The sequence below is a fragment of the Chiroxiphia lanceolata genome, chromosome 6 (assembly GCF_009829145.1).
Source record: "Chiroxiphia lanceolata isolate bChiLan1 chromosome 6, bChiLan1.pri, whole genome shotgun sequence".
Classification (NCBI taxonomy): domain Eukaryota; kingdom Metazoa; phylum Chordata; class Aves; order Passeriformes; family Pipridae; genus Chiroxiphia; species Chiroxiphia lanceolata.
In genome coordinates, this window is record NC_045642.1 from 40,019,197 (window position 1) to 40,045,507 (window position 26,311).

At 36.9% G+C, this 26,311-nt stretch overlaps 1 protein-coding gene across 1 annotated transcript in view; it reads right to left on the reverse strand.

Annotated features, from left to right (window-relative positions):
* The window catches only part of SLC25A21 (solute carrier family 25 member 21), a 244,173-nt gene that overhangs the window by 13,428 nt on the left and 204,434 nt on the right, over positions 1-26,311 (reverse strand). Inside the window, 3 exon segments of the mRNA XM_032689906.1 lie at positions 4,463-4,570; positions 6,988-7,047; positions 13,278-13,344. Of these exon segments, the coding sequence (XP_032545797.1) occupies positions 4,463-4,570; positions 6,988-7,047; positions 13,278-13,344 (235 nt within the window).

A 26,311-nucleotide genomic window follows, 5' to 3' on the forward strand; every position in this document is an offset into this window, starting at 1 on the left:
GTAATTTAAAAAATATATAGAGCCACACGTAGCTTTGAAAGTGTGAATTTTGCAACGGGGTTTTTTTGTTTATCATTGATGCTGTGCTATTAAGATTATGACAGATGAAACCCTTACACAACTAAAGTATATAACAATTATTCTGGAAAATAAAAAGAAAAAAAGCTTCTCTAGTAAAATCAATGGCACAGGAACATGCATGATGAGGGAGTGATAAAAGTGACAGAACTAGAACAGGAATTTTTTGAGCCATTATGGCTACAGAAGAAAGTCCTTAAGAGCCATAAATTAGAGCAGCAAGGGAGGCTATAAATATTTGTGTTGAAGATCAGGTTGGCAGTTCCAGCTTCAATGTTATGAATAGGGTTGAAAGGGTGACAAAATGCATGTATATTATCTGGGAACCCTTCTGGATCCTCTGAGGTGCTTCATGCTGTTCAGGATGCAAACCACTGTTTTAGGACATTGACTTTTGAAGGGATTATTAGGTACACAGCACAATTTAAATCTTGAAAATATTGAAAAGAAGGAAAACTTTTCCTTAGCATCCAACTGGAAAACCTGTTTTACCCTTCTAATGAATTATTTGACTTAAAATTGTACTTAGGTTTTGAAAATCAGAGCATCTATTAAAATTCTGAAGTACAGATTTAGGAAGCTGCCTTTAGAAATCCCATTTTGAAAATAATGCTCAAAAGGCATAGAAATCATTTCAGTCAGCCAATTTAATGAAAGCCAGGAAGGAGGAAACTTCCTCAGATCAGACATGATCTGCCTGACTCCACACAAATTTGATCTATTTTTTAGTATACTGTGATACTCAGAATTAGCTGTTCCCCTGTTCAGTATTTTACATTTCTTTTTAGCAGCATTATAGAAAAGTTACTTTCGAAAAGTTTTTGAACTATGTGTGGCTTTCTCCAAAGCATAAAGCCAGCTCCTGGTAACCAAATATGTAATTAGAAAGGCAAAACATGACTTCCACTAGGAGGTTCAAACATGAAAATATAGAAAAATTTTGACTGCAATGCTGTGAACACTGCTAATTTCAATAAATTTATTTGTTTAATAGCTTTCCATTTCAAAATGTCACTGTGGTAGAATCAACAGCATCAGTCAAATGATGCCTATTATATCTGACACAGCATATGACTGCTTATTGAGGTGAATCACAAGTTTAGTCTTTAATACTTTCACTCTGGTTTTTCATATTTCATAGCTAATATTATCCTGTCAATGCTCTGCATTAACATTTTACTACAACTTACCTTTTAACTACCCCCAAGGATTCAAGTCAAAATCTATTGTACCCAACACAGAAAATTGTCTAGCAGATACTAGCAATAACATCCTTTCTCATGCACAAAAAAATGGAGATTAGATTTTTAAAAAATAACTAGTGGTCCTGTTTAAAGTGATTTAAGCTGAATACAGCAGCCTTCAAAAGTGAGGTATCCCTTGATATCCCTTATCACGAATACGAATTTACTAATGACTCAGAGGGGAAGCCTGTCAGTTGCTGAACACCTGAGATGGAGTTCATTAGTCCAAATGTAGATCCCTGCAATGTCTACATCTGACTTCCCTTTTCAGTCCTTTAGTGATAAAGAGGGCTCTCTTAAACAGCGCTTCACTGTTACCAAAGTAGGCATCCTCATGTCAGCTGATCAAGCCATAGAAGGTCTGTGGTTCATCACTGATGATGGGAGGACCTTAGATGGAGGAATTTATTGTATAAGCATATGGAGTTAATTCAGTTCACACAACCGTTGACTTTTACTCAATACAGACCTAGTCAATGGAATCTGGAGCCACATTCTCATTATAAAGCAGAAACTTGTATTTGTTTAATTAATCACAACTCTTAAGTCAGGTGAGAAGATTTTAATCATCACACCAGTTTCTATACCCAGTGAATTATCCAGGGCTACAGGGAAAAAGGAAAAAAAAAAAGAGGAAAACCAAACAACGAGGTGTTGGTCCTTTTTGCAATTTAGTTTAACAAAAAGTCACAATTATTTTTACCCGTAGCAATCCACATTAGAAAAATGCTGATACGTGATTTTTAGTGGCCTTCATCTTTAAATCTATCAACCCTCGAAAGATGATCTGGTAGCACAGAACAATTCAGCTGTCACCAAAGGGTGTGAATATTTGCTTTGGGGGTGTGCAGGAGTATGTGTGTGAGTGCATGTGTTCATACTCTTCCTTGTTCCTTTTAAACAAGATATATTTATTATTTCAATACAATAGTCAAAGAAATATGTGAACTGCATTAGGTTTCATCAGCTGGTATGAAAGCTCCACAAAGGGATAGGTACACACTTTACTTAAACCTTTTAGAAAAACAGTGCATGGTAATGAAATGAGTGTACCATTGCCTTACACTGAATAATATAACCTCTGGATGTGCTTCTTCCAACAGCCTTGAGTTTACATGCTTTAGTGTGGAATGTTCTTCAACATATTCTTAATGAGAACTTGAGATCGTGGTAATGAAGTCACTGGACTTTTTCTAATTCACAGCAAATTTTGAAATTCTAGCACTTTTTTAAAGATACATTGAAAATTAATAATGTCTATGATTTAACTATCATTGTGATTTAAGAACTTAATTTCCCTTGGATTTTTTTATTAGGGCAAATAGTTCATATTTTAGATGTAAACTAGGTTCCTAGTGGAGTCCAAATAGCATTCTTTCACAATTTTATTTTACAATAATATACTAATATTTGGATTTTGTGAAAATTTGCATTTAAATTAAATTAAAGGATATTCACCTGAAACAAAACAACTCAGAATGCTTTTGGACAGCTACACTGTGATTATTGGAGTATTCGGAAAGTCACCAAGGAAGGGATGCTGTAAATAAAGTAAATAATTACATAAAATTTACAAACTAAAACACCTCAGACTTTGTTATAAATTTTGCAGTAGAAAAGAAAATTAAAATGTATGAAATGAAAGGATATACAGGTCTTTTGCGACTTTACAGGGAATAGTTTGGTCAAAATATAATACTGGTGTGTTTATACTCAAAAGCAGAGGTTTTATTAAGATAAGTCAATTACATCTTCACAACTGTGAGGCAGAAAGATCCAGAATATCTGCTTAGTTTACTACTACTGGAGCAGTAGTATTTCATAATTTTTATCATATCACCTTCCTGAGAGAGGGATCTTCTCACACATTGCTTTTTCCCATTTTCAGTCTCTCTCCTTACAGGATCCTAAACTTTTTATCCTGTACTTTACTATCTGTTTCAGTGGCTTTGCAGCCCACATGTAGCAAACAAACATCTCTTTCACATGAATTAAGAATAGAACAGAAGTTTACCAAACATTTTAAAAATTATTCTGGAAGAGCATACTTTTCTGGATGAGTTACAGAGTAAGTACCAGCTAGACTATGACATTTGGAAATCAGTGGTTGCATTTTTCAAAAGTGTACCTGAGGAGCTTGGCCTAAACAGCTTAAGTAAATGGCCAAGTGATAAATCTCTTTATTATGCATCCCCCAAAAGGGTTCAATTTGTGCAGATGAGTGCTAGAAGGCATGCAAGTATTAACTCAGTCAAAACTTAACAGTAGAATACGCAAAAATCATGCCTCATCAGGGACTCAGCCAACCATTTCACGACCTGCTTACGTGATTTGGCTCTTCTACCACAGTACAGCTGATTTCTCAAAAGATTTTGCAAAAGCTGATATGACAATTGTTAGTCTTATTCACTGAGAAAATAAAGAAGGAACTGTGTTACTACCTTCCTTCAATTTAGCCTGGAACATTAGAAGCTGGTGCTTTCCTGGGAACATTTGATTTTGATGAATCACTGCTTTCCAGTTTAAACCTTTTCCGCTTTCAGCAGTACCCAGAACCACGGACAAAGTTAGTTTTGCATGCTGACTTCTTTGGACAAAATAGTATTTGAATAATAAAACTGAAATGAATCAAGAATTTAAACTATCAGTGTTCTTTATTATATAACAATTTTCCAGTTTATTCTAATAAATGCTAAGTCTTATAGTATAAATAATTTCATCCAAGAAATATAGCATAAAACACACCAGCTGGACTCTGGATAGGGCACAGGGTCATGATGTTTTATGCTAACCTTCAGTGATCACTTGAAATCTGGAACCTGCTGGGGTAAACGCACTTTCCACAAGAGGCTCGGGTTTGTACTTCTGGATTACTGTTCCTCACAGTGCGGGGTTTTTGGCTGCTCTGGAGAGATGAAGGTGCACTTCAGGCACAGAACATTTACAATGGAGATGCTGATGCCTCTGACAATACTGTGTGCATCTCTGCATATCTGAATGCATTTTCTACTGAGTCTCCATTTCTGTTAAGCTTGTGGGAACATCACTTACATCAACCCAATATATTATAGAAATTCTGCTCTAAATATGAACCTTGAAGTGCATTATGCAGAAAAAGGAGAATGAAGCAATTTTCATACCTCTTTGAAGGCATTCTGATTGGCCTGTAAGGTAACCTTTACTACTTCAAAGGGATTAACCACAACTGCCTCTGTCAACCCAGATCCCAAGCCAGCAACTGCAAATGCCTAGGAAAGTTAAAATGACAGTTAAAAATTAAGGAGTAAAACCTCCCCTACATCAGATTATGAAACTGAATGATACAATGCAAATGGCAAGATTACAGTAATGCAGCAGTATTCTATTGCTAAACAATTTTAGCCCTTGATTAAATGCTGACAGTTCATGAAGACAATATGACAATAGACATAAACCAGATTCCAAAAAACACAAAATAAAATGTCACAGCACTGTCCATGAATTCTCTTTTCATCTGGAAGGAAAAATATGGTACCAAATTATTACAAAAACATGGAAAAAGAATGCCCTCATGTTATCTTTAGGTAGAGTCTGAATAATAACACAAATATAGATGCAGTTAGGCAGGACTGGAAAAAACAAAATCTCTGAACTGAGCATTAAGCACATAACACTAACATATTAACTTTACTGTAAGAAATTGAAATAGCTCAACAGTACTTGAGCAAATTGCACAAGTAGAAGTAAAGTACACCTAGGTAAGTATCAATCTTAGAGTGGTTTATATGGGAATGAGTGACATACAGGGAAATGTCTGCATTCACTGCAAGGATGAATTAACTCCATTTTTTTAGAAGCTGATGGTAGATTTCAGCTATAGGTATGGAGATACTTACTGCTTTGCAGCATTTTAAAACATTTTGTTTGTAAGAAAAAATAGTATTAAAATATTCAAGTCAATTGAGAAAATTCAGAGGGTTTTAATTTAATGACCACTTTACACATTTATTGCTTCTACTTAGCATCCCCAGAGTCTGTGGTGCTGAAAAAAGTCCCAGGACTAAGATACAATATAATGAGTACATTTGCTGAAATTCAAAGAAACCAATGAAAAGGAGAAAACAATAGTGAGAAAAAACTTACTTAATACAGAGCAATTTGAGCAGGGACTCTTGAATGGTCAAGAAAAAGACAAATGTAAGATTGGAAGGGTAGAGGCAAACGCTAGCCTTACTGCCTTTGGAGGAGACTGTGTTACTATCAAATCTTTTACAGTGAGATAAGAACCTTTCATCATGAACTGAAGCCAGCAGGAGGATGGTGTTAATGCATGTACCTCCCTTTTAACAATAAATGTTGCCTTGATATGAGGCCTATTGAGGTACCTAGAAACATTCTGTCTAGCTTAGACCAGAACCTCTCTCAGTCTTCTTTTTCCCTCACTACCATGCATACCTTAGGGTCAAAAATGCCTCTATGGTAACAGTACTGCACCAAAAATATTGGGGGTGCTTAATGCTTGCTGTATTTGTTATAAGCATCAAAGCAGCTCTAGGCCAGCCATTGTATATTTACGAGTTTTCAGCATATTTCCCCCCCCCATATAGTGCTGGGGTACCACAGAACCTTAAGATCTATTCTTTCCACTCACTAGAGAACAAATATCAGTCTTTCTATTTACACCTAAGGATGAGAAGGACATGCTGAAAAATACCAGATAAAATAGGAGAGACTATAAACAACTGTAGGGTCAATGGAATTAGTAAGAGGAAGAGGAAACTTGCTTTAAACTAGTTAATATAATTCTATGACCATTCACTCACAGCAATGACAGGCAGATGTAAATGGGAGCAATACTGTTTAAAAGAGACCTGAAATAACCAAAATCTTTATAGCATAACCATAAAAATACATTTTCATACAGTTGCAATGCCATTATTGTGAAAAATAGATATTTATTATGATTTACATTCTTGCACCTCAGGAAGCAGTAGTTCTTACAAAAAGTATTTTTCTCCAAATGGTATAATAGCAGAATAAAGCTCAACATAAAAATGCAGATTACACATGCAAACTACATCTTAGCATTAAAGCCTTTCTGTGTATATGTATGTCCTGTATTTTGTTTTTAAAGCAGTTATGTTCTTGAGATGAATTCCTAGCTCCACTGATATGTAAGAGAGTTTTGCCATTGACTTCAAAGGATGTAGCAATTTCTTATGCAAAACTTATGTTTATGTTAGAAAGTCTTTAGAATAAGACTAAGATCTGTATTTTTGTTATAGTTGCACTGTGCCTTGCAGATTAACACTTTGAGGTTAAGGTATCAAACTAGTCACTATCACATGAATAAATAAATATTGATAATGTTCAACTTTTTCTGTTATTTTGCAAGAAGAAGAATGACAGGCTGCATACAGACTCTTTCATGTTGACTGCTTTTATCCATATTAACAAATTCTATGACATTGTAACGAATTATTTTGAAGACATTTGATATAAAAATTCACGTATTTATTATTTTGATAAATTCTTTATCAGTGTTTTTGAGGCACAAGTCTGTTCTGAGAAACTGTTGATTGAACCGGACCCTTTAATTTTGGACTTCTTCTAGGGGAGAAAGCAGATGAGACTATTCAGTATACACATATTAAATTAGAACATGAAGTTCTGTATCCGTACGTACCAGTCCTGGAGGTAATGATGCATATCCGAGTAGCTTCTTGTATTGTTCAAAGGTGAAAAACTGTAAATAAAAGTAAGACTGAAATTGTAATGAAAAAAATTATGAGTTATATGCATACTTATGAATATTAGTAAAAAGCAAACTACAGTGGAGCTTCACTGCCTTGTACCCCGAGTAGCTACACGCAGTTCTGCAAAATAAACGTTAGTCACTTTTGTTTCACACTCTCTGTAGCAGTGCAATAGTAGACAATCAGGTTTCAGAACTGATTTTGTTCGTATGTCATTTACAATAGCAGCATAAGTGCAATTGAAGTAATGCTTTATGTAAGAGTTTGCTTGCAATACATACATCATATTTTCAATTTATAAACTCTTCCTTTAGCATTTAACTTTCATATACTGGAATAAAGGTAGTAGCAGATACTATAATCTATCCCAAGAAATCATCTTTAATATAATATACTGCCATCACTTTCACATTTCTCAAACACTAGTCTACTTCTCATCAGAGATATAATTGCAGATTTTGAAGACGGAAAATCTGCAGATTTGTATAATCTTCTGCTGTCAACAGACATATTTCCTTTAGTTTTTTTCTCTTTACAAATAAATCTTTCAGCCAATTGTCTGCTTTCAAACAGTGGTGCTTAGAAGCCCTGAGCATCTGCAATTCCTTAGAGGATGAGTTTTGAAAGCTGCACTCTTGGGTGTTTGAACTTCAAGAAAGAAATGAGATCAGCTTCACCTGCACCAACATGGCAAATGGCAAACATTTCTATATGGTTTGCTTTGCAACCCTGCATTTCTTGCCATGCAAACCCATTACTTTCCAGAATACCTTTTATGATTTCCAAAAATCAAAGCAGAATAAATTAATGGATTTATTCTTCCAAGAAAAGTGTTGAGAATAAATGACTGCACCAAAGTCAGCAAGAAACTTCCTGTTGGTGTAGGCAGACAGACTTTTGCTGCCTATTTCCTTGTCTGTGGACACAAAGTCGAAGGTGCATGAGTCAAGGTGTGTATAAGAGTATGTGTGAAATATTGCAAAGTATTGGTAAGATGCCCTCTGAAACAGAGCACACATTGGGACAAATTTATTCATGTTTAGTTTAGCAAAAGAAAGGCTACAAGAGAATGAAAACCAAGGAAAGATATGTAACATGAAGTAATTGGTATGAAAGTAAAAAATACTCATAAATAGAATGTGTCTTGAGATCTGATGAAGCTTTCTTATAACCAGAGGAGTGGGGTCCTGAAACAGTCTTCCACTTAGAGCAGTGTAGGAGGGAAATCTTAATGACTTGTAAGGGAAAGTATGATAAGTTTATGAAGGAGATTGTAGAACAAATCCCATAGTGTTTCAAATTCATATTCTGCAAATTTGTTGCTGAAGCCACTGAAAAACCACTTCAGGTTGATGCTATATAAGACAGTTCTGAGGGCAGTGAAAATGATTTTCCATCATGAGGAATGAGGACAGCAAAAAATCTTGTAGGTTATAAAGAGTAGGTATCTGAATTCTGGGTAAAACCCAAAGATATCATAGGTGTTATTATACATAATTTTCACATATGGAACAATGCAAGGCCTGTAACTACAGCTCACTATTTGTGAGTCCTATAGTCTGTCCAAGAAGTATTCATGTCTTTGCGTGCTAAAAAAAGTGGATTCTACTCAGCACATCCAGTAGTATGGGAATGAACAACAAAAACCTCTCACAGTTTCACCAAGACTGCGTTAGTGCAAGAGTTGACACATCCCAGTATAGCAGAAGTAAATAAATAGAGCCTCTGACTTTCCTGCCTACTTTCAAAAGTTGAACTGTAACACTTGATTAGTTCAGAGCAGGTTGATTCAAAGAAAGGTGGGATACTCTGAAAGTCTGTGCATTTTATGCCCACGCAGGAGGCTGTGATCCCTCCGTACAGCACCTGCCCATGCAGGAAACAATCCAGCTGTTTCACCACAAGAGGAAGGCAATGGGCAGTGAGTTCAATGGAGATGTGGGAATCATAAGAAACAAAAGAGAACAGAGTTTTTAAGACAAAACAGAAAGACTGGGTGACCTATGCTGAGTCTCAACCAAAGAAGACAAGCTTTGTCCCTCAGAGTTTAGTTACCATAGAACAGTTAGAATAGCTTTTCCATAAACTACGTGTACAGGATACGCATAATAAACACCACATTTTCATTTTAACTTGTTTAGAACCTTGTCCTATGGCAAAGTCAATAACATTTTTCAATCAAGACCTGCTTCAAATGAAGTCACTGGAATCACACTAAAACTATCAGGAATCAGGTGCATTAATAATGCCAATGATTTAAAGCAGGAGGGAATATATTTGAATAATTATGCAAAATCAGAGTGTTAGATTCTGAAAATTGAAGGGTTGATACTTTGGTCAGTGAACAGATACTTTTTTATATATTCAGTAGGGATTATTAAGATTATTATATAATTTTGCAGAAAAGGTCCTAGAATTGGGGCCCAGACTTTAACTGCTTTCCAAATAGTGTTTAGATTGAACATTTAGCTTGCAAACATCCTGAAAATATGTTTAAAATTGTTGCACTAGCCTTGACATTAATCAGAAAAGATAGTACTTAAACTGTAGGTCTATCTTTTTTGGACAACTGAAGATATTTTATAAGTAAAAAGAAGTCTCTGACAAAGTGGGTGGGTAAGCTGCTTCACTGAACTAAATTGATTTCTTATTGTGATAAAGTTTGCTTTTTTCTCTCTCCAGAATCTTTCTACTCATTGTTACCCTCCTAACCTTTAATGGAATTTCTGGTATTCCTTAATGTTTTCCACAGTGTTGCAGATCTGTAAAATGGTTGTAATAAAGGCAGAAATACATTACCTAGCAATTTTTTGGTCTTTAAAATGTTACCTTTAAAAATCAATAGCTTCCTAGAGTCATAAATTAAATAATACTTAATAGTAACTATGTTTTACATATTTTTAAAATAAAACAAATCAATAGCAATAAAACTCAATATAAATTCTTCTGTGTGTACTAGGTAGGCTAGTAAACACACAATTTTGCCCCCAAAAATTATCTTACTGTATCATGCAAATTCATATAATGTGTGTCCACCCAAAATATTTTTAAAAACACAGCATGATTTCCTCTTTTCATCTACAGCTGGGTTAATAGCTCTGTGCAAAAAAAAAGTAAAAAAAAAAGAAGAAAAATTTCTCAGAATAAATGCATTTAAAACATGCTTTTGTGTATATAATAACCAATATTGTCCATCTGGCAAAGATACACTTTAATTGAAGTTACAAAGAAAATAGCCAAAGTACTTACCAGATGTCTCAATAACTCTAAGGTAAAAATACATGCTTGAAACAAGATGTCTGGGAACACATGAACAATATAAATTTGCCCCAAAAGTTCATCTGTTAACCATTGTATTGGCATGATCATTTCTTTGCTCCAAGTTCAATCTAACAGAAAGTTATAAACTTTGACTTTTCATCTTCCAGAAATACCAGCTTTCTTTTTAGGAGGGAAATAAAAGGAGAGAAAAAAAGAAACAGCAAGACAGACATGAGAATAGTTTACTAAAAATGGAGCTGTATCTTCAACACTTAACTGGAAAACCAGGGCTAAATAACTTCATTTTAGTAGCTGTATTTTTATTTGCAAATATACACATCAGATAAATCCAAGATTCCAGTAGCACAAGTACATTTCTTCTTAGTACAAAATCTCCCTTGTCCATTCTCTACACACTTTTACGACACTACAACTAGACATTTTCCAAAAGTTGAAACACAAATCAAGGCTGCTGGAACCTAGAAATTGCCTCTCTACCTCTTGTGATTTCTCAAGTCTCAAAATCATTGGCCTGATTGTAATCTTCCTCTAAATCTCACTGGTCAGTTTGGCAGTGGAGAAGGGACAGCCTGAGGCCTGCTAAGATGAGGAAAGCTATTAGGAAAATAAAGGGTGGAGAGCGGGCTAAAGGAAGCTGTGACTTCTCCTTTGGGGTCATAGCCAAATAAGGTTAGTGGAAATTTGAGACAGGCTGGATTCTCTTCAGGTCAAAGCATGGGTACAAACTCCACTTCGGATATTAGAAATTGTATTGGCATATAAAATCTCACATTGAATTCCTTCAGTATCCAGGTTCTCACAAGGACATTACTGTCCTATGTTACTGAATTCTTCTAGTGTAGAATACAGCTGATGGTTCAAGGTAACCTAAAGTCATCCTGATGTCCTTTGAACTGCATTAAATTTAAAGGAATAGTGTAAATAATTGAAGAATTTAACTATTTAATTAACGCCCCCTTCCTCCCCCCATTTAAACCTGATTCTCATGGTTGCAGAAAACTCAGCCCTTACATAAATGTCCAAAAATTAGGTAGAAAGCACCCCACTGAGGGAGCACCAGTAAGACATTGAAGGAGCTGTGAGCTTAAGATGTGCAAGAGATTGAGAGAACTGTCTGTTTAGCCTGGAGAGAAGAAGGCTAGGATGATCTAATTACTGTCTTCCACCACCTAAAGGTGATCCAGAGGACAAAGCTGAGCTTTCTCAGAGGCTGACAACAGAAGCATGAGAGGCAATAGGCAAAAGTTGCAACACTGTAATTTGTATATAATTTGGATTGGATATAGGGCAAAATTCTTCATAGTGAAACCAACTAAGAACTGGGGCAGGAGCACAGAGAGGTTGCAATCTCCATCCTTGAATATTTTCACAACTCTACTAGACGAGGTATCTGAACAATGTGATCTAACCATGAAGTCGGTCCTGCTTTGAGCAGGAGGCTCCCCAGATGACCTCCAGAGATCCCTCCCAAATTACATCTTTCTATGATTCTATAATTATAATGAATATTGTGCAGTTTAAGCTAATTTAATCAATTTGAGTAAGAGAAAGTGATTTGAGATTTTCGGATGACTCAGGAGAAATCAAACCTGGGTTGGTATTTTAACTAAACATATGCTGGAATCAAAAAAACCACAGATTTACTTTGTCCTGTGTCAAAGGAAATGAAAGGGAGAGGCTGGTGAAACATTACCGGATGAGAAAAGAAGTTATTAAGAATCTGCTAAATATCATCCATCTATCCTTCACTGCCACTTTGCTGTTAAATAGGACTTTGGTTTTCTTAGTTTCATTAAATAATTTCGAGGTAGGTGACATATGTCACTTATATCTAAGATGCCAATGCAAACATGAAGATGATACTACCAGAACTCCTCTAGGATTCCATTACAAGGTCACATCCTGTCACTTTATACAAATATTATTCCTCTGTAAAGGAATTGGAATGTGAATGATTAATTGCAGACTAAGGATCAGAATCATATGCAACCTTTTAAGAAAGAAACCAAAAAAGAAAGAAAGAAAAATCAAGACATTCTGTACAACTGCTTTTACACACGTTTGATGCAACTATGGGAAACTTCAAAGCTCTGAAGCAAAAAGCAAAGAAACATTTGCTCTTAACACAATTGATGCTTTGATAGATTTAAAACTTTAAGATGACATGTTTATTAACTAGGTTTTAATTAAAAATGTTGCATGACAACTGAAAAAATTGATGTATTGAAGTATTTTGCTTAGGAATGTTACTAAAATCATGCTCAACAACTCAAAATAAAGGACAATAAAAGGAAATCAGATCAGCATTTGACAGTACATACACTTTGGTAGACTAGCATCTAGTTCAACTACAAGAGAGCTGGAGTAAAATGTTCCTTGCATAATGAGGAATTGAATCCATTACTGTCTTCAGTCTGTTAAAAAGTAAGAGTAGGGAGTAGAGCACTCTTTGGAGCACAAGAAAAGTCTGGGCAGCACTTCACACCTACAGATACACTACTTCAAGTTACTGAGTATTATTTAGTGGCTTCTTTAATGGCTTTTTGTGTTAATTTATTAAGCTATTAGTTGTTTTGCAAGATGCTAGGCATTTTCAGTAAAGGAAAATATCTAAACCACAGGTAATTATGAGGCTAAAATAACACTTAAACTATTTTATTAATTTCTTGACAATATAGAATAATTTTTTTTTCCTGTAACATTGGATATACAGGTCAAAAATAGCTTAGCATCTAAGATCCTTATCCTGCACTCCTTAATCAAGGAGAGTTTTTATTGTACTATCAATAGGAAACTTTCTTCCTAGTAAAAATCAGAGGATTAATATGCCAAATAAGTTTAAGATTCTAATTTCAATCAGCAGGGGAATAAATAAAATGTTTTACAGCTGCCACTGTCCCTGCTTACATTTTTAAAGGAGGAAGCTTGGAATTTTTACCTTCACCGCCCTTTTGGGTGTCTCAGCCAAGACAGGAGGAAATATTCCTTTGTAGAAGCCAAGTAGTCTATCAAATAAAAACAAAGAAATTATTTTTCTATGGATAAAAAACATATCATTACCATACTGCCAATTTTATTTTCACTTTTGAGTAAAACAACTAACTTTTCAGCATTTCCAGGCGTACAGACAAATAATGATACTCTCTGCTTACTTGCTAAATAACTAATATGATACCAATTATACCATGTGCTGGTGAGATGATATAAAGAACTCAGCAATCAATATGTAAAAATTAAACCCATTTTTTCTGAGTAGACAAGAAATTGTGTGTAAAAGGAGAATAGTTTTGACAATGAAAAGGAAGTATTATTTCAATGTTTTAAATTTTTTGACACAGCAATGATAATATTAAAAACTGAAGTCACAAAATACAGATTTGAAAAAAACTGTGACTCCAGCAAGTTGCAGACAAAAACCCTCATGTTCACATGCTAGGGTAAGATGGCTTTTAAAATTTAGTTTTAACCCCTCTCAAAATGTATAAATTTTTTTTTTGGCAACTTAGTTTTAACACAAGTTAGCTATTCACAGAGCCATAACAGAATGTATGTACTTCACTTTGGAAAAAACATTTGGGCATTATCTTGCCACTGTACTCACTCAGGTCTTTGTGCCTCTCTTGGCCTGGCTCTATAAACACCTAAGGATTTTACAGTAGCTGCTGACTTCTGGAGCTGGCCCGAAGCCAAAGATTTCCTTGTTGCAATGTTTTGCTTTGCATCATCTCAATTTTATGTCTATCTATCCACAGATATAGATATAGAGCCTGCTACAAACATACATGGCATTTGCAGGCAGCCTGAGCTCTGCTTACAAGGCCAATGTAGATGCATAATGCTGCATCGTGGGAATGCTTTAAATGACAGGTAGTTCTCAAAATCCCCATGTGAGGTAAAAATAGACATAATTCTTGTCTGCTAGGTCTTCACACTAACTTAGATTGTGCATGGGGAGAGTTCAGAAAGGAATCTAATGGAATCACCAAGAAGAATCATAGAATCATAGAATCATCGAGGTTGTAAGAGACCTTCAAGGTCATCCAGTCCCAGTACCACCACTGTAACCCCTAAACCACATCACCCTAAATCATATCACCCCGTGCCAGATCCAGATGCCTCTTGAACACCTCCAGGGATGTTGACTCCACCACCTTCCTAGGCAACCTATTTCAATGCCTGGCCACCCTAACAGCGAAAAAGTCTTTTTCAGATATCTAATCTGATTCTCTGATCTTAGCTTAAGGCCATAAGCTACCTTGTTATCCAACAAGAGCATATCTTACAACTTATTAATCTTCAGTTTATACACATTTATTCAGGACTATAAGAGGATTCTGCACACAAAAAAAATAAAATCACTTTTTAAAGCAAAGCATTTGTGTCTTTTTAAAATATTGAAAGGTGGTAGTGTTAGCATGTGATGATTAACCTTTCCAAAGCAGCCCACTATTTGGAATATTTTTGCAGAACATGTAAGAGTCATGACATTAATAGATTCTCATATAGTTATTCTGTGAATGTCAAAGGAAAACAATTAAAATCATATTCCCCACATGAATGTAAAATACCACAAATGTTATACTATTTTTCCTTCCCTTCTTTGAATGCTTTTCTGGAGTTCTCTTCTTAAGCTTCTCCAATATCAGTGACATAATTTAGGCCTTGTAAGATTCTCCAGGGTGGAAATCTTGCTTATCCTTCCTCTGAAGAAAGCAACTTATGAACTCCAGCCCATGATAAAAGGATACTTTGAGCACTTTATAAAATCATAGTTTCATGACAAAATAATGAAAGCCCTTGGGTAGGAGATTTAAGGAATTCAGTTGAGTTATCAGGTGTTTCAATCTCCCCAGTCTCACCTTCCACACAAAAATAATTATAAATATGTATGTATCTATTAATATAGATATGGATATACCTAAAAATACCTATAGACATAGATATAACAATATAGATATACTGGTTCCATAGAAACACAGAATCATAGAATGGTTTGGGTTGGAAGGGACATTAAAGATCATCTAGTTCCAACCTCCCTGTTATGAGCTCGGAACCTTTCACTAGACGGGTTACTCAGACTCCCATCCAGCCTGGTATTGGTCTTTATTCTTAGTACTGGTCCAGTCTTAGTCTTTAAGGTTCATACATATTCAGAGTATATTGCTGATTCAGCAATTGAAAGCTATTGAAAAATCAAATAACTTCAAGCATGCAATCCATACATTTTAATGTGAGTTCAAACTGAAACTGAGATCCAAGTAGGATCAGCTACAAGAACACAGATCCCTATAAACACTTTATTCCTTTCAGCTCAGTCTAAACCCCTGAAAGCATATCTACAACAGGCATCCTGTTTGGAATTTCTAGTACTACGCATGATTGGAATTGGAAAACAAAAAGTCTTCCACTGTTCTGCTCACAGGTGTAGCTCTGACCATAAAACGTGAGACACAATCTTGGTCCAGATTTATGTAAGAGATATATAAGCAGAGAAATATGCAGTGTAAAGTAACAATTCAGTTCTAAAAACACACAGCAGCATTACCTATCCTTACACATCAGGACAGGTTCCTTTTCCAGGTTGTCTTTTTGTATACTCAAAATGTATGCAGCTACTGCATATATAAACTGTGTAACATTCCCATGGTCTCTGAGCATCTCAGGGAAAACTTTTCAGAGAAAATGTGGAGGGGAAGGATAAGACAGGAATTCAAGCAATAGATTTGTCATCTCAGCAATCCTGTGGGGCAGATGATCACTTTTAAAGAGTAATTCAGCATTCTATCCCAGCTCAGTGTAGAAATACCAGTGATTCAGATGATCATCACACCAGGCGAACAGAAAGTGGATTATTTGAAAGTTCTAGAGAAATGGGAACTGAAAATATAAAAAGCAATTATCCATTTCTTCTCAATCACAGAACAGTCGAGGATGGAAGGGACTTCTGGAGATGACTTGGTCCAACCCCTTGCTCAAGAAGGGCCATCTAGAGCCAGTTGTCCAGGACCATGACCAGCTGGCTTTTGAGTATCTTCAAGGAGGTAGACCCACAACCTCTGGGCAGCCTGTGCTCAGCCACTCTCACAGTAAAAAAATGTTTCCTGATGTTCACATGAACTCCCTTGTGCTTCAGTTTGTGTCCATTGCCTCTGGTTCTGTCACCGAGCACCACTGAAAAGCGCCCGGCTTCATCCTTTTTACACCCTTTCTTTGGGTACTCATGTACGCTGATCAGATCCCCCCTCGAGCCTTCCCTCCTCCAAACAGAACAGTCCTGTCTCTCTCAGCCTTTTCTCATATGAAAGATGCTCCAGTCCTTTAGTCATCTTAGTGGCCCTTCAACTGAACATTCTGTGTTATGTCCAGTGTCTCTGGTACTCGGGAGCCCAGAATGACCCAGTGCTCCAAGTGTGGCCTCACCAGTGCTGAGTAGTCCCTTTGGTTGCAGGGCATATTGCTGGCTCATGCTCAGCTTGGTGTCCACAGGGACCTGCAGGTCCTTTTTGTAAATCTGCCTTCCAGCTGGCTAGCCCCCAGTATAAAACTGATGCACGGGATTATTCTTCCCCAGGTGTGGGACTTCACACTTCCCCTTGTTGAACTTCATAATGTTCCTGTCAGACCATTTCTCCAGTATGTCAAAGTTCACCTGACTGGAAGTACAATCTTCTAATATACCAGCCACTGCTCCCATGTTTGTATCATCAGCAAACTTTCTGATGTACCCTCTGCTCTATCATTCAGAACATTCATGAAGATATTGAACAGAATTGGATCCAGTATTGACTGCTGGGGTACACTGCTAGTTAGTGGCCTCTGGTCAGACTTCATACCACTGATCACCACCCTCTGGATCTGGCCATTCAACCAGTTTTCAACCCACCTCAGTAGATACTTACAGAAGCCCTTCTTGTTGCTCTTGACATCCTGTACCGAGTTCAACTCTAAGTGGGCTTTGACTTTCCTAACCATGTCTCTGCATGCCCAGGTTATCTCTACACTCCTCCCATGTTACCTGCTTCTACCTTCTGTATACTCCTTTTTTATGATTGAGTTCTGCCAGGAGGTCCTTGCTTAACCTCACAGGCCTCTTGGGGTTTTCGCCTGACTTCCTGCATGTTGGGGTATCTCTCGAACGGAGGTGATCCTTGAATACTATCCAGGTTTTCTAGACCCCTCTTACCTCCAGAGCCCTTTATCAGGGGGCTTTTCCATGCAGATTCATGTATGCAGGCACTTTGAAGAGACTGCCTCATGCACATGCAAATTCTCGAGGTGACCCCGCTTGAGCCTGTTTTATTCACTTTGTGTTCCTCCTTGTTCATATCATCCCAGGCACTTAGCTTGTCAGTCTGTCCATCTCTCCCTCAGAGCTGCAGTAACTCTCTCCCTCCCTTGTGGTTCCTAATTTAAAGTCCTCTTTACCAGGTCAGCCATTCTGCAGCAAAGATACCTGTGCAAAGATATTACTGTGCATATCATGTCAGGTTGATCCGCTTATTGCAGCTGTAAGGTTGACACTGAAGATTTTCTGCTGTAGGAATCTCTACCATGAACCAAGACAATCCACAGAGCCTATATTCATGGCTCTATGAATCCCTAAAATGTGAAGGAATCTGTAAATGAGTTTCAATGTTTTACTCCTCCTTTCCAGTGTGGAGGCAAATCTCACCATGAAAAACAGACAGGAAGGAGTTAAGGTCTATTCCTATGGAACATATTAAGTTTAGAAATCTAAAAACACATGAAAACTTTGAGGATATACAACCATATATGCAATATGTAATTCAGTAAACATGGTAAGAACTAGCTCAGTATTTAATTATGAACTGTGGTTTAGGGTTTTTTTTCCTTCCTGATTTGAAATAGAAACAGAAAAAAGTTAGGAAGCACAGCCAGTGAGATGAAAGAAATAAAGGAAAGGAGGAAGCAGAAGACAATCTCATCTCATCACTGCCTATTGGCATCTGACTAATTTTTTGCACAAAGCGTAGTCTCTTTTAAAACCTGCTGTGCCTGAGGTGGAGGTCCAGCAACTGTCCCCAACTTTTCCAAATAATGCTTTACAAATTGTGTCCATTAAAGATACAATTATCTGAAATTTTTGTAGAGTGAACTCTTTACTTAATTTTGAAAAACTAGCATGATAGTAACAAAAACCTGAATGCCTTTGCCAGTCAGAAAGTACATACACACACAATGATCTTATACTTCTCTTTTGCTTGGTCAACAACACTGAGTTAGCCTACTTGCTCACAGTGTATAAAATTTTTCAAAGGCAATTAATGAATGGTGATGATGCTTCACATCTGAAAGATATCATCACCTGGATTCAGGCCTTCCCTCAGAAAACTGGTTCAGAAAAATTATGGAACAGCAGTAGCAGCAGCAATCACTGCAGGGTGTAATAGAAGAGAGAGGACATGACATCATATCCCTTGCTAGAGACACTGGAAAGAACAAATAAATTTCTAACAGAAACACAGCTACATCTTATTTTGTTTCAGCGTTAAGGGTCTAAATGAACATCACCATTCAATTGTATTCTGGGCAAGAGCCCAAACTCATCTTTGCAGCAGTTGATTTTGAATCACTGCAGTCAATCATATCTTCTCTATTTGTACTTTCAGGCTTTCCCCATCCTTCTGGTTTCCATTTCTTGTTTGGAAGCCTTGAGTCATTCACCCTGGCAAGACGACCAACCTAAATCAGTTATTTTCTCCGAATTATACTGAAATTGGGATCTTGCTCTTGTTGTTTTCTTCTTCTGTCTTTCACATAATTTTCCCTTTAAGGATCTAATAAAGCTGATTGAAGGCATAAGCACAATATTCCCTTTCTTCTATTGCTGTCAAATCCAAGGCACTTATCCACATTGTTTTATAATTGAAACAAAAACCTCTTAGGTCCAATTCTGCTTTCATTACCTCTGCATTATCCCAAGTATAAATAAAAGACCTGGGTTTCATGACCACATCACTTACATTAAACAAATGCACAACTTTCTGATTTTACAAAATGTTTTATTTCAACAAAGGGAAGGAATTTTGAAGACATGATTGGTAAAAAGATGGGTGTTCTTCAAAAAGAAGAAGAAAACATGTCTAAATATAATAAAATTTACTTAGAGTTTCATCTGTACTAGGAAAAAGGTACCTTTTAATTTCATAGTATGTAGCATGCTGTGAATTTATTATTAACAGAAAGTAAACAACTGAAAACAGGGCAATATTAACTTTAACATAGCTGTTATTGTGACATGATCTTTGTGTTGTCCTAGCTGGAGATATAGATTTAAAATTCCCAGAAGTGCTTAGTGAAGGCAGGCACAAATTAGTACCTACCACTGAGAAAAAGGGACATATTTAGCCCTGCCATGTATTTTAAGAGCTGCAAGTCACTAACCAGTTCACACATGTCGTCCACCCTCAATCACAGGATCTGAAACCCTTTGCCCAGCTGAAGAGGGATGATATAGAGGAGACTGGGTTTCATTCTGGGATAAGTGGTACAGAGTTTGGTATCATTGAAAAGAATTAAAGGTTTGACAAGTTCACAGAAAACCAGGCTTGGAAACTTCGATGCTCTCCAAAAAGCTTTTTTTGTTCTTGTGAAGTATGTTATGTATATTATTCTACTGCAAATGTAAAATACACATCTCTACAGGAACCTTATATAAAGCTATCAATGACACAGCTAATCAGGCTTCTGAATTTCTGTTAGGCAAATATATTTCTTTATTTATTCTGTCTGCTATATTATTTATGCTGTGTCTGATATCACAGAAGCACAGAATCAGCTGAGTTGGAAAAGACCTCTGAGATCATCAAGTCCAACCCCTGACCCAACATCACCCTGTCAACTAGACCATGGCACTACGTGCCACATCCAGTTTCTTCTTAAATACCTCCAGGGACGGTGAATCCACCACCTCTGGGTAGCCCATTCCAATGTCTGATCATTCTCTCTGTAAAGAATTCCTTTCTAATGTCTAACCTAAACCTCCCCTGGTACAACTTAAGACTGTGCCCTCTTGTCCTACTGCTGGTTGCTTGGGAGAAGAGACCAACCCCCACCTGGCTACAATCTCCTTTCAGGGAGCTGTAGAGAGTGATGAGGTCTCTCCTGAGCCTCCTTTTCTCCAGGCTGAACAACCCCAGCTCCCTCAGCCTGTCCTCACAGGACTTGTGCTCCAGCCCCTTCACCAGCCTCATTGCCCTTCTTTGGACACTCTTCAGCACCTCAGTGTCCTTCCTAAACTGAGAGGTCCAGAACTGGACACAGAACTCAAGGTGTGGCCTATCTAGTGCCAAGTACAGGAGCAGAATCACTGCCCTAGTCCTGCTGGCCACACTATTCCTGACATCTGCCATTTTAGATGCTGATACTAAATACTAAATACTAGGTCCTTATTTTCACAACATATTTCCCTTTTTTTTTCACTGAGCTTTCACTGCAACACATGGGAATTAAGGAAAAACATGAATTTTTTGCAGTAAGTAAATGTAATACAGAATCATGTTACCATGTGCCTCTAGTAACACTGTTATACTATATGCTGAAAAAAGACCAAGTGTCCTGCTGTAAGAACACTAGAAGCAGACCAATTAATGAAAGAAATCCCTCAAATAAGATAAGACAACACAGAGTATGAAAAGTGACTAGTTAAAAAGGAAGAGACTGTTGGTGAAAGCTATTAGGATAATTCAGGAAAGTACTAAACAGTGGAGAAACTGGCTCAGAAACAATCAGACTGGCCAAGAAATGGATTAATAATCAGCGTCAATCTACCTCACTTACTCAAAATGACAGTCATCAACGTATTTACTGCATGTGGGTCAGATTATGAAGTTATTACGATCCATCATCCATATGACTGTTATTCTTACTGAGAAATGAGTCTTCCATCCATGAGTTTTAATCACCTCTGAATCTCTCGGTCAAAATCCTTGCTAATTTTTTGGCTTAGAAAGCTGCACTCCAAATTTATGTGAGTTACAGGACACAAATATAAATTCCTCAAGAAAAGGGAAGATGAAACCTTCTCCTTCCTTACTTGTGTCTATGGTAGCAAAAAGAGTAAAAAAGAGATCTTTGTTAAAATTATTTCTATTCAAATAATTGTCTTTCTTATTTTTATATGCATTTTACTTCTATACTACATGTTTTTCACATGTTTTCTGTGTTTTACTATACCCAAGCACCTAAGAAAAAATAATCTAGGAAGGTTAAGGTGTAGCCTTGCTTTGTAACACACAACAAAGCCTCAACAGTTTCCTGTGTGTGCAAAAAGAACATATTTTTCTGGATATTCTTCCCCAAGGATGATTAGAAACTAATCATTTGAGTGGTACACTGTTATCATGTACTGCTTGAGTAATAGATTAATGTGAATTAAATTAAGTCGGGTTTTTAAAAATGTAGATATGTTACACCTCCAGCTATTACCCTGCAAGTGCCAGGGGCCCGTGAAGCTGGGTGGACACTGCTGCCGAGGGAGTTATTGGGGTACCTGAGAAGATGGTGATGCTGGTGGGTGGGGAGACAGGACCCTGCCAGCTGCAGCACACTCTGCTTGCTCTCATTGCTGCCAGCCCGGTGCAGGAGCAGCAGCATTTGCTGCGCAGGGCTCCCTGACACCACTGCCTCTGCCTTCTGGACACTTCTCTTGTAGTCTGGCCCCAACACCAGTGAACGAAATACCAGCTTGCCCCATGCTTCTAAGAAGCCTTAAGCTGGTCTGTTTGGTGTAATTCCTGTTGAAATCAGTGCAAATGGCAGCGTTATTATCACTGGCAGCTGGTCTGGGCTCTTACAAAATTACCTGCATGTAATCACTAGCTGGGCTGTAGAGTGGGTCTACATGTCTCATTTCTTACAACTGACAGCATTTTTTCCCCCAAAGACTTTCCATCTTTTGTTTGCAAGAGGAACAAGCTACAGACATGCCAAAACAGCTTTGACTAGAGCTTCTGAAACAGAAAAATTCTTCATTGCATTTTGGATTGTCAGAACTGGCAGACTGTTTCATTTGTACAGAAGTTTTAGTTGTTCAAACACTAGAAGGGAATTTATGGGGTTTTTTTCTCCTTTTGCCAACAGTACTGCCGTAACTGGTATGACAGGAAGCAGTCTTTGTGTTATAGTAGCTCCACACCTATGTCTATTGAAGCTAAAGAATATAAGAAAATTATTCTTAATTTTGATACCAGAGGAAACAAAATAGATTTTTGGGGATATGTGCTTACAAATCTATACCAGAAACTAAAAAAAGAAAATCATAGAGAGGATACTTAGATGTGTTTTATGGAAAGACTGGCAGCATTTCTCTGTTAAACTGATGCTGTGATTCATTAAATGAAAAATCATGAGATGAACAAAATTTCTGTGCTTGCCCTTGGAATGTGTCTTACTTAAATTGGTTGTGACTTCATAAAAATACAACATTAAGTTGTTTTAATTTCATCAGAAAAAATGTGGTTCAGGAAGGAAACTTTTGATTGCAAGTCAATGTTATCCTTCATTGGAATAAGTTATACTCTTCAATATCCACATCCGTAGTCCCTAGGGAGCTATATGACTCCATGTATTCTTTGCCATCTGCTAGTTAAATATGAGATTCAAGAGGCTTTCAGTGTCATTATACAGATTAGTGACTCTCCCAAGAGGACTCTAGGTTCATGATACAGTGAATAACTTACAATGAGATTCTGAAGACCAGCTTTCAGAGATCGTTTTGTGTTTGTACGAGTTTTGCACCTGCAATTATTTGTGCTTGTAATTTAGGTTAGTTAGATGTTTTTAACTTACAGATGCAATCAGTGATGTAGATACTTAAACTGAACTGAACTTCAGGCAACCACAACTGCAGGTGCAAAATTTTGTCTGCAATTATTTGAATTCATAAACACATCCATCTTCTGAAGTCTAAAGTAAATCTAGGCCAGTAATAGTTTTATAAAGTGTTTTTAACAAACTAAAAAATGTGCATATTTTTCCCAGTTCTGAAAAAAATCTCAAAACAGCTCTTTTTAGCATTAAAGAGAATAGAGTATCATTGAATATATACAAACATGTACATAATAATTAATTTTATTTCATTTTTTAACATCTTGACCTTTGGGGTACTTTTCTCTATTTCCTTTACAGTACCTGTATCAGGAAAATAATAAAATATTCCTGATTTTGTAACAGCAATACTGTTGATCGTTGCACCAGTAGACAGCTAAAGTCCTATATGCACTGAGTTTAAAGTGTGCAGAATTTGTAACACTGCTTAGGTAGTGAACAGCACCATGAATATGTACACATACTGGCACTTGAATTTCCACCTGTGGTATCTAGATGTATCACAGGACTGAAAGGTATTACCACACAGATGTGTGAGGAAACTCGAATGAATGACACCTACTTAAAGACAGACACAATACTTGTATGTGTCGCCAAAATGAGATTCAGTTGTAAGAAAGTCATTAGAAAGATTTTAAGTACTCCGGAGCAAGAAAATTATTCCTTGAAAAGCACATATTTCTTACAGTTATTGTAAGAAACTACAACAGTTACTGTCCCTAGGTACAGGGACTTCCCCTAAGTACAGAGGCAGTGTCACAGGTCCTTTTATCCACTAGAGTGCCATCATGCAGTGCCAGTGTGATACAGTGAGGGCACAGGTGCAAAACCAAACTTCAGTTCCTTGTTCCAGACAGCTCATTGCAGGCTAGGTTACACTCTGTCGTATGAAGATCTGCATTACAGATGTAGGAGCAATGCCCTCCTATTCTTCATGCACTTAAAATGCCCTAAAAATACCATATGGGTTAATACATTTTCCTTATGTTACTCCAATCCAAGAACAAACAGAGTGGACAGTTAATACTGACTTTTTTTTTTAAATCACAATATATTTTAAACATGAAAGCTCCCATTGAGTTAAATATGCAGCAATGCTTCCACACAGATTCCACCTTCAGTACTCTGATAGTCCCACAATATAATGACATTTATCTTGTCCTTCTCACACAATTTATAACATAAAGCACTATGATGTCACGTGATAACCTTTACGATAATAACTTTCATCCTGAGATTCTCACAGAGAAAAAGGACAAGCAAGGTAGGGTTAAATGACTGAGAAACAAAGAAGATTTACCAAAGGATTCCAACTAAAATTTGACTGTTAGACTACTAGATACATATTTCCAAGGCTTTACACCAGTGGTGTACTTTATTATGGTTATTGATGGAAAAACTGCTGCAAGATTGTGATGCAGATATATGTAAATACCTTTTGAGACCAGATCAACATGCAAGACAGATGTGTGAAGAACAGTGTGAAAGTTGCTCTCCTACTTACTATTAATTCCTAATTATCCTAATTATTATTATTGCTACCTATTACTCAGTGGTCTACTTCTATGTAGCCATGCCCTCACCTGCCAACAGTCTCCTCATCTGCATAGACATCTGTAAAGAAACCTGTCAGATTTTTTCTGAAAAAGTAATGGAGTCTGTGTGTTGGTGATGTGGCAGTTTCTACTGGATTATTTATTTTTCAAAGAAGCTTGCAATGTGTTCTTTGAGCAGCAGACCTGCCTGAGCAGGTTTGACCTGAACATCTCTTTTGAAATGTTTTCTTTTTCTCAATATACTCTTCTGATCCAGCACTCCTTACAACTTGAATTCTTCTGCAGAAAAGAAATTTTGCCACTTCACCATTGAATAAACAAAACAATGGACCCTCCCTCCTAAGTTACTTTAAAAACATGCAAAGTATTTTACTTAAAAAAATGAATGTGTAGCAAACCAAGTAAATGCAACACACTCTGTTTTACAGCCTATAGCATACATTTTTTTGTGTCAAACCTTTCTGCATTTTATGACTTAAAATAATAGTGCCTTATAACCATCAATATGTCAAAAAAGTAATTTTGGATCAAATTTTATTTCTTCTAGATCTCTAATTTTCTCTGCATTTCCAAAAGAGAATAGTTTTTTCCTGTGTAGTTCACAAAATGCCACAAGGCTTGCTTGGTTACCAGCTCTGAGCTGGATGTAGAACTCAGCCAAATTAGCTGGAGATTACCATTGCACCTCTGCAGCAGTATTGTTTGCCATGATCTCACATCTAAGTGTAATTGCAACTTGCAACCACATTACCTCCCTATTCACCATCATCAGAGAGCGTTACAAAGTCAATATAAACAACACTAGGCATGACTAAATGATTGCCTGGTATTCTACAGAGTTGATTTAGAGACATGTGAAAACCTTATCTGTGGATAGGACTGCCAGCAAGGACATAAGAACACGTTTATGTTGTTTCAACTAGGGTAAGGACAGCCTCCTTGCAAATCTGTCCCCAGAAGACAACTGTGGAAGACAAGAAAGTCTGTGCTACAAGTCTGTTTTGCAAGGCAAGGGTGGCCAGAGAGCTCCAAGTGCAATGCTTTCTACTGTAATTGTAGCAAGTCTTAAAGAACACGTGGTAAAGTCGTTTGGAGCACTGGGTATCCTCAGACAATGCTCTGAAAGAAAGGCATCTGACTCTATCAGTATTGATAGACAACGCAGTAGGTTCTTCTATGGGTTCTGTTTTGCTGTAAGGTAAAAATGCTGGAAACTCCTTGAGTGTCAGTGAGCTTTTAATAAAATGTGTGTCTGCAATTCAAGAACGAAATACACAACTTCTTATCTTGTACTGAAACTATGTAAAACTGGCAATACACTGAAAAAACCCCCACAAAACTCAGCAGTGTAGACAACAGACCTGTGTTCTCCTTTTGTGTTACGAAAATTCAGACCAGGATGACTCTGAGGCCAGCTGAAAATTATCTGAAAAGTTGCATAAATAAAAAATTGGAGAACCCATAAATTGTTAAGCAGTAGTACTTCTGAAAAGAGTAGTTTATCCTAAACTTTCATTCTGTCATGATGCACTGATTGGTTTATGATGAGTTTTTCCTGTAGGGAAGA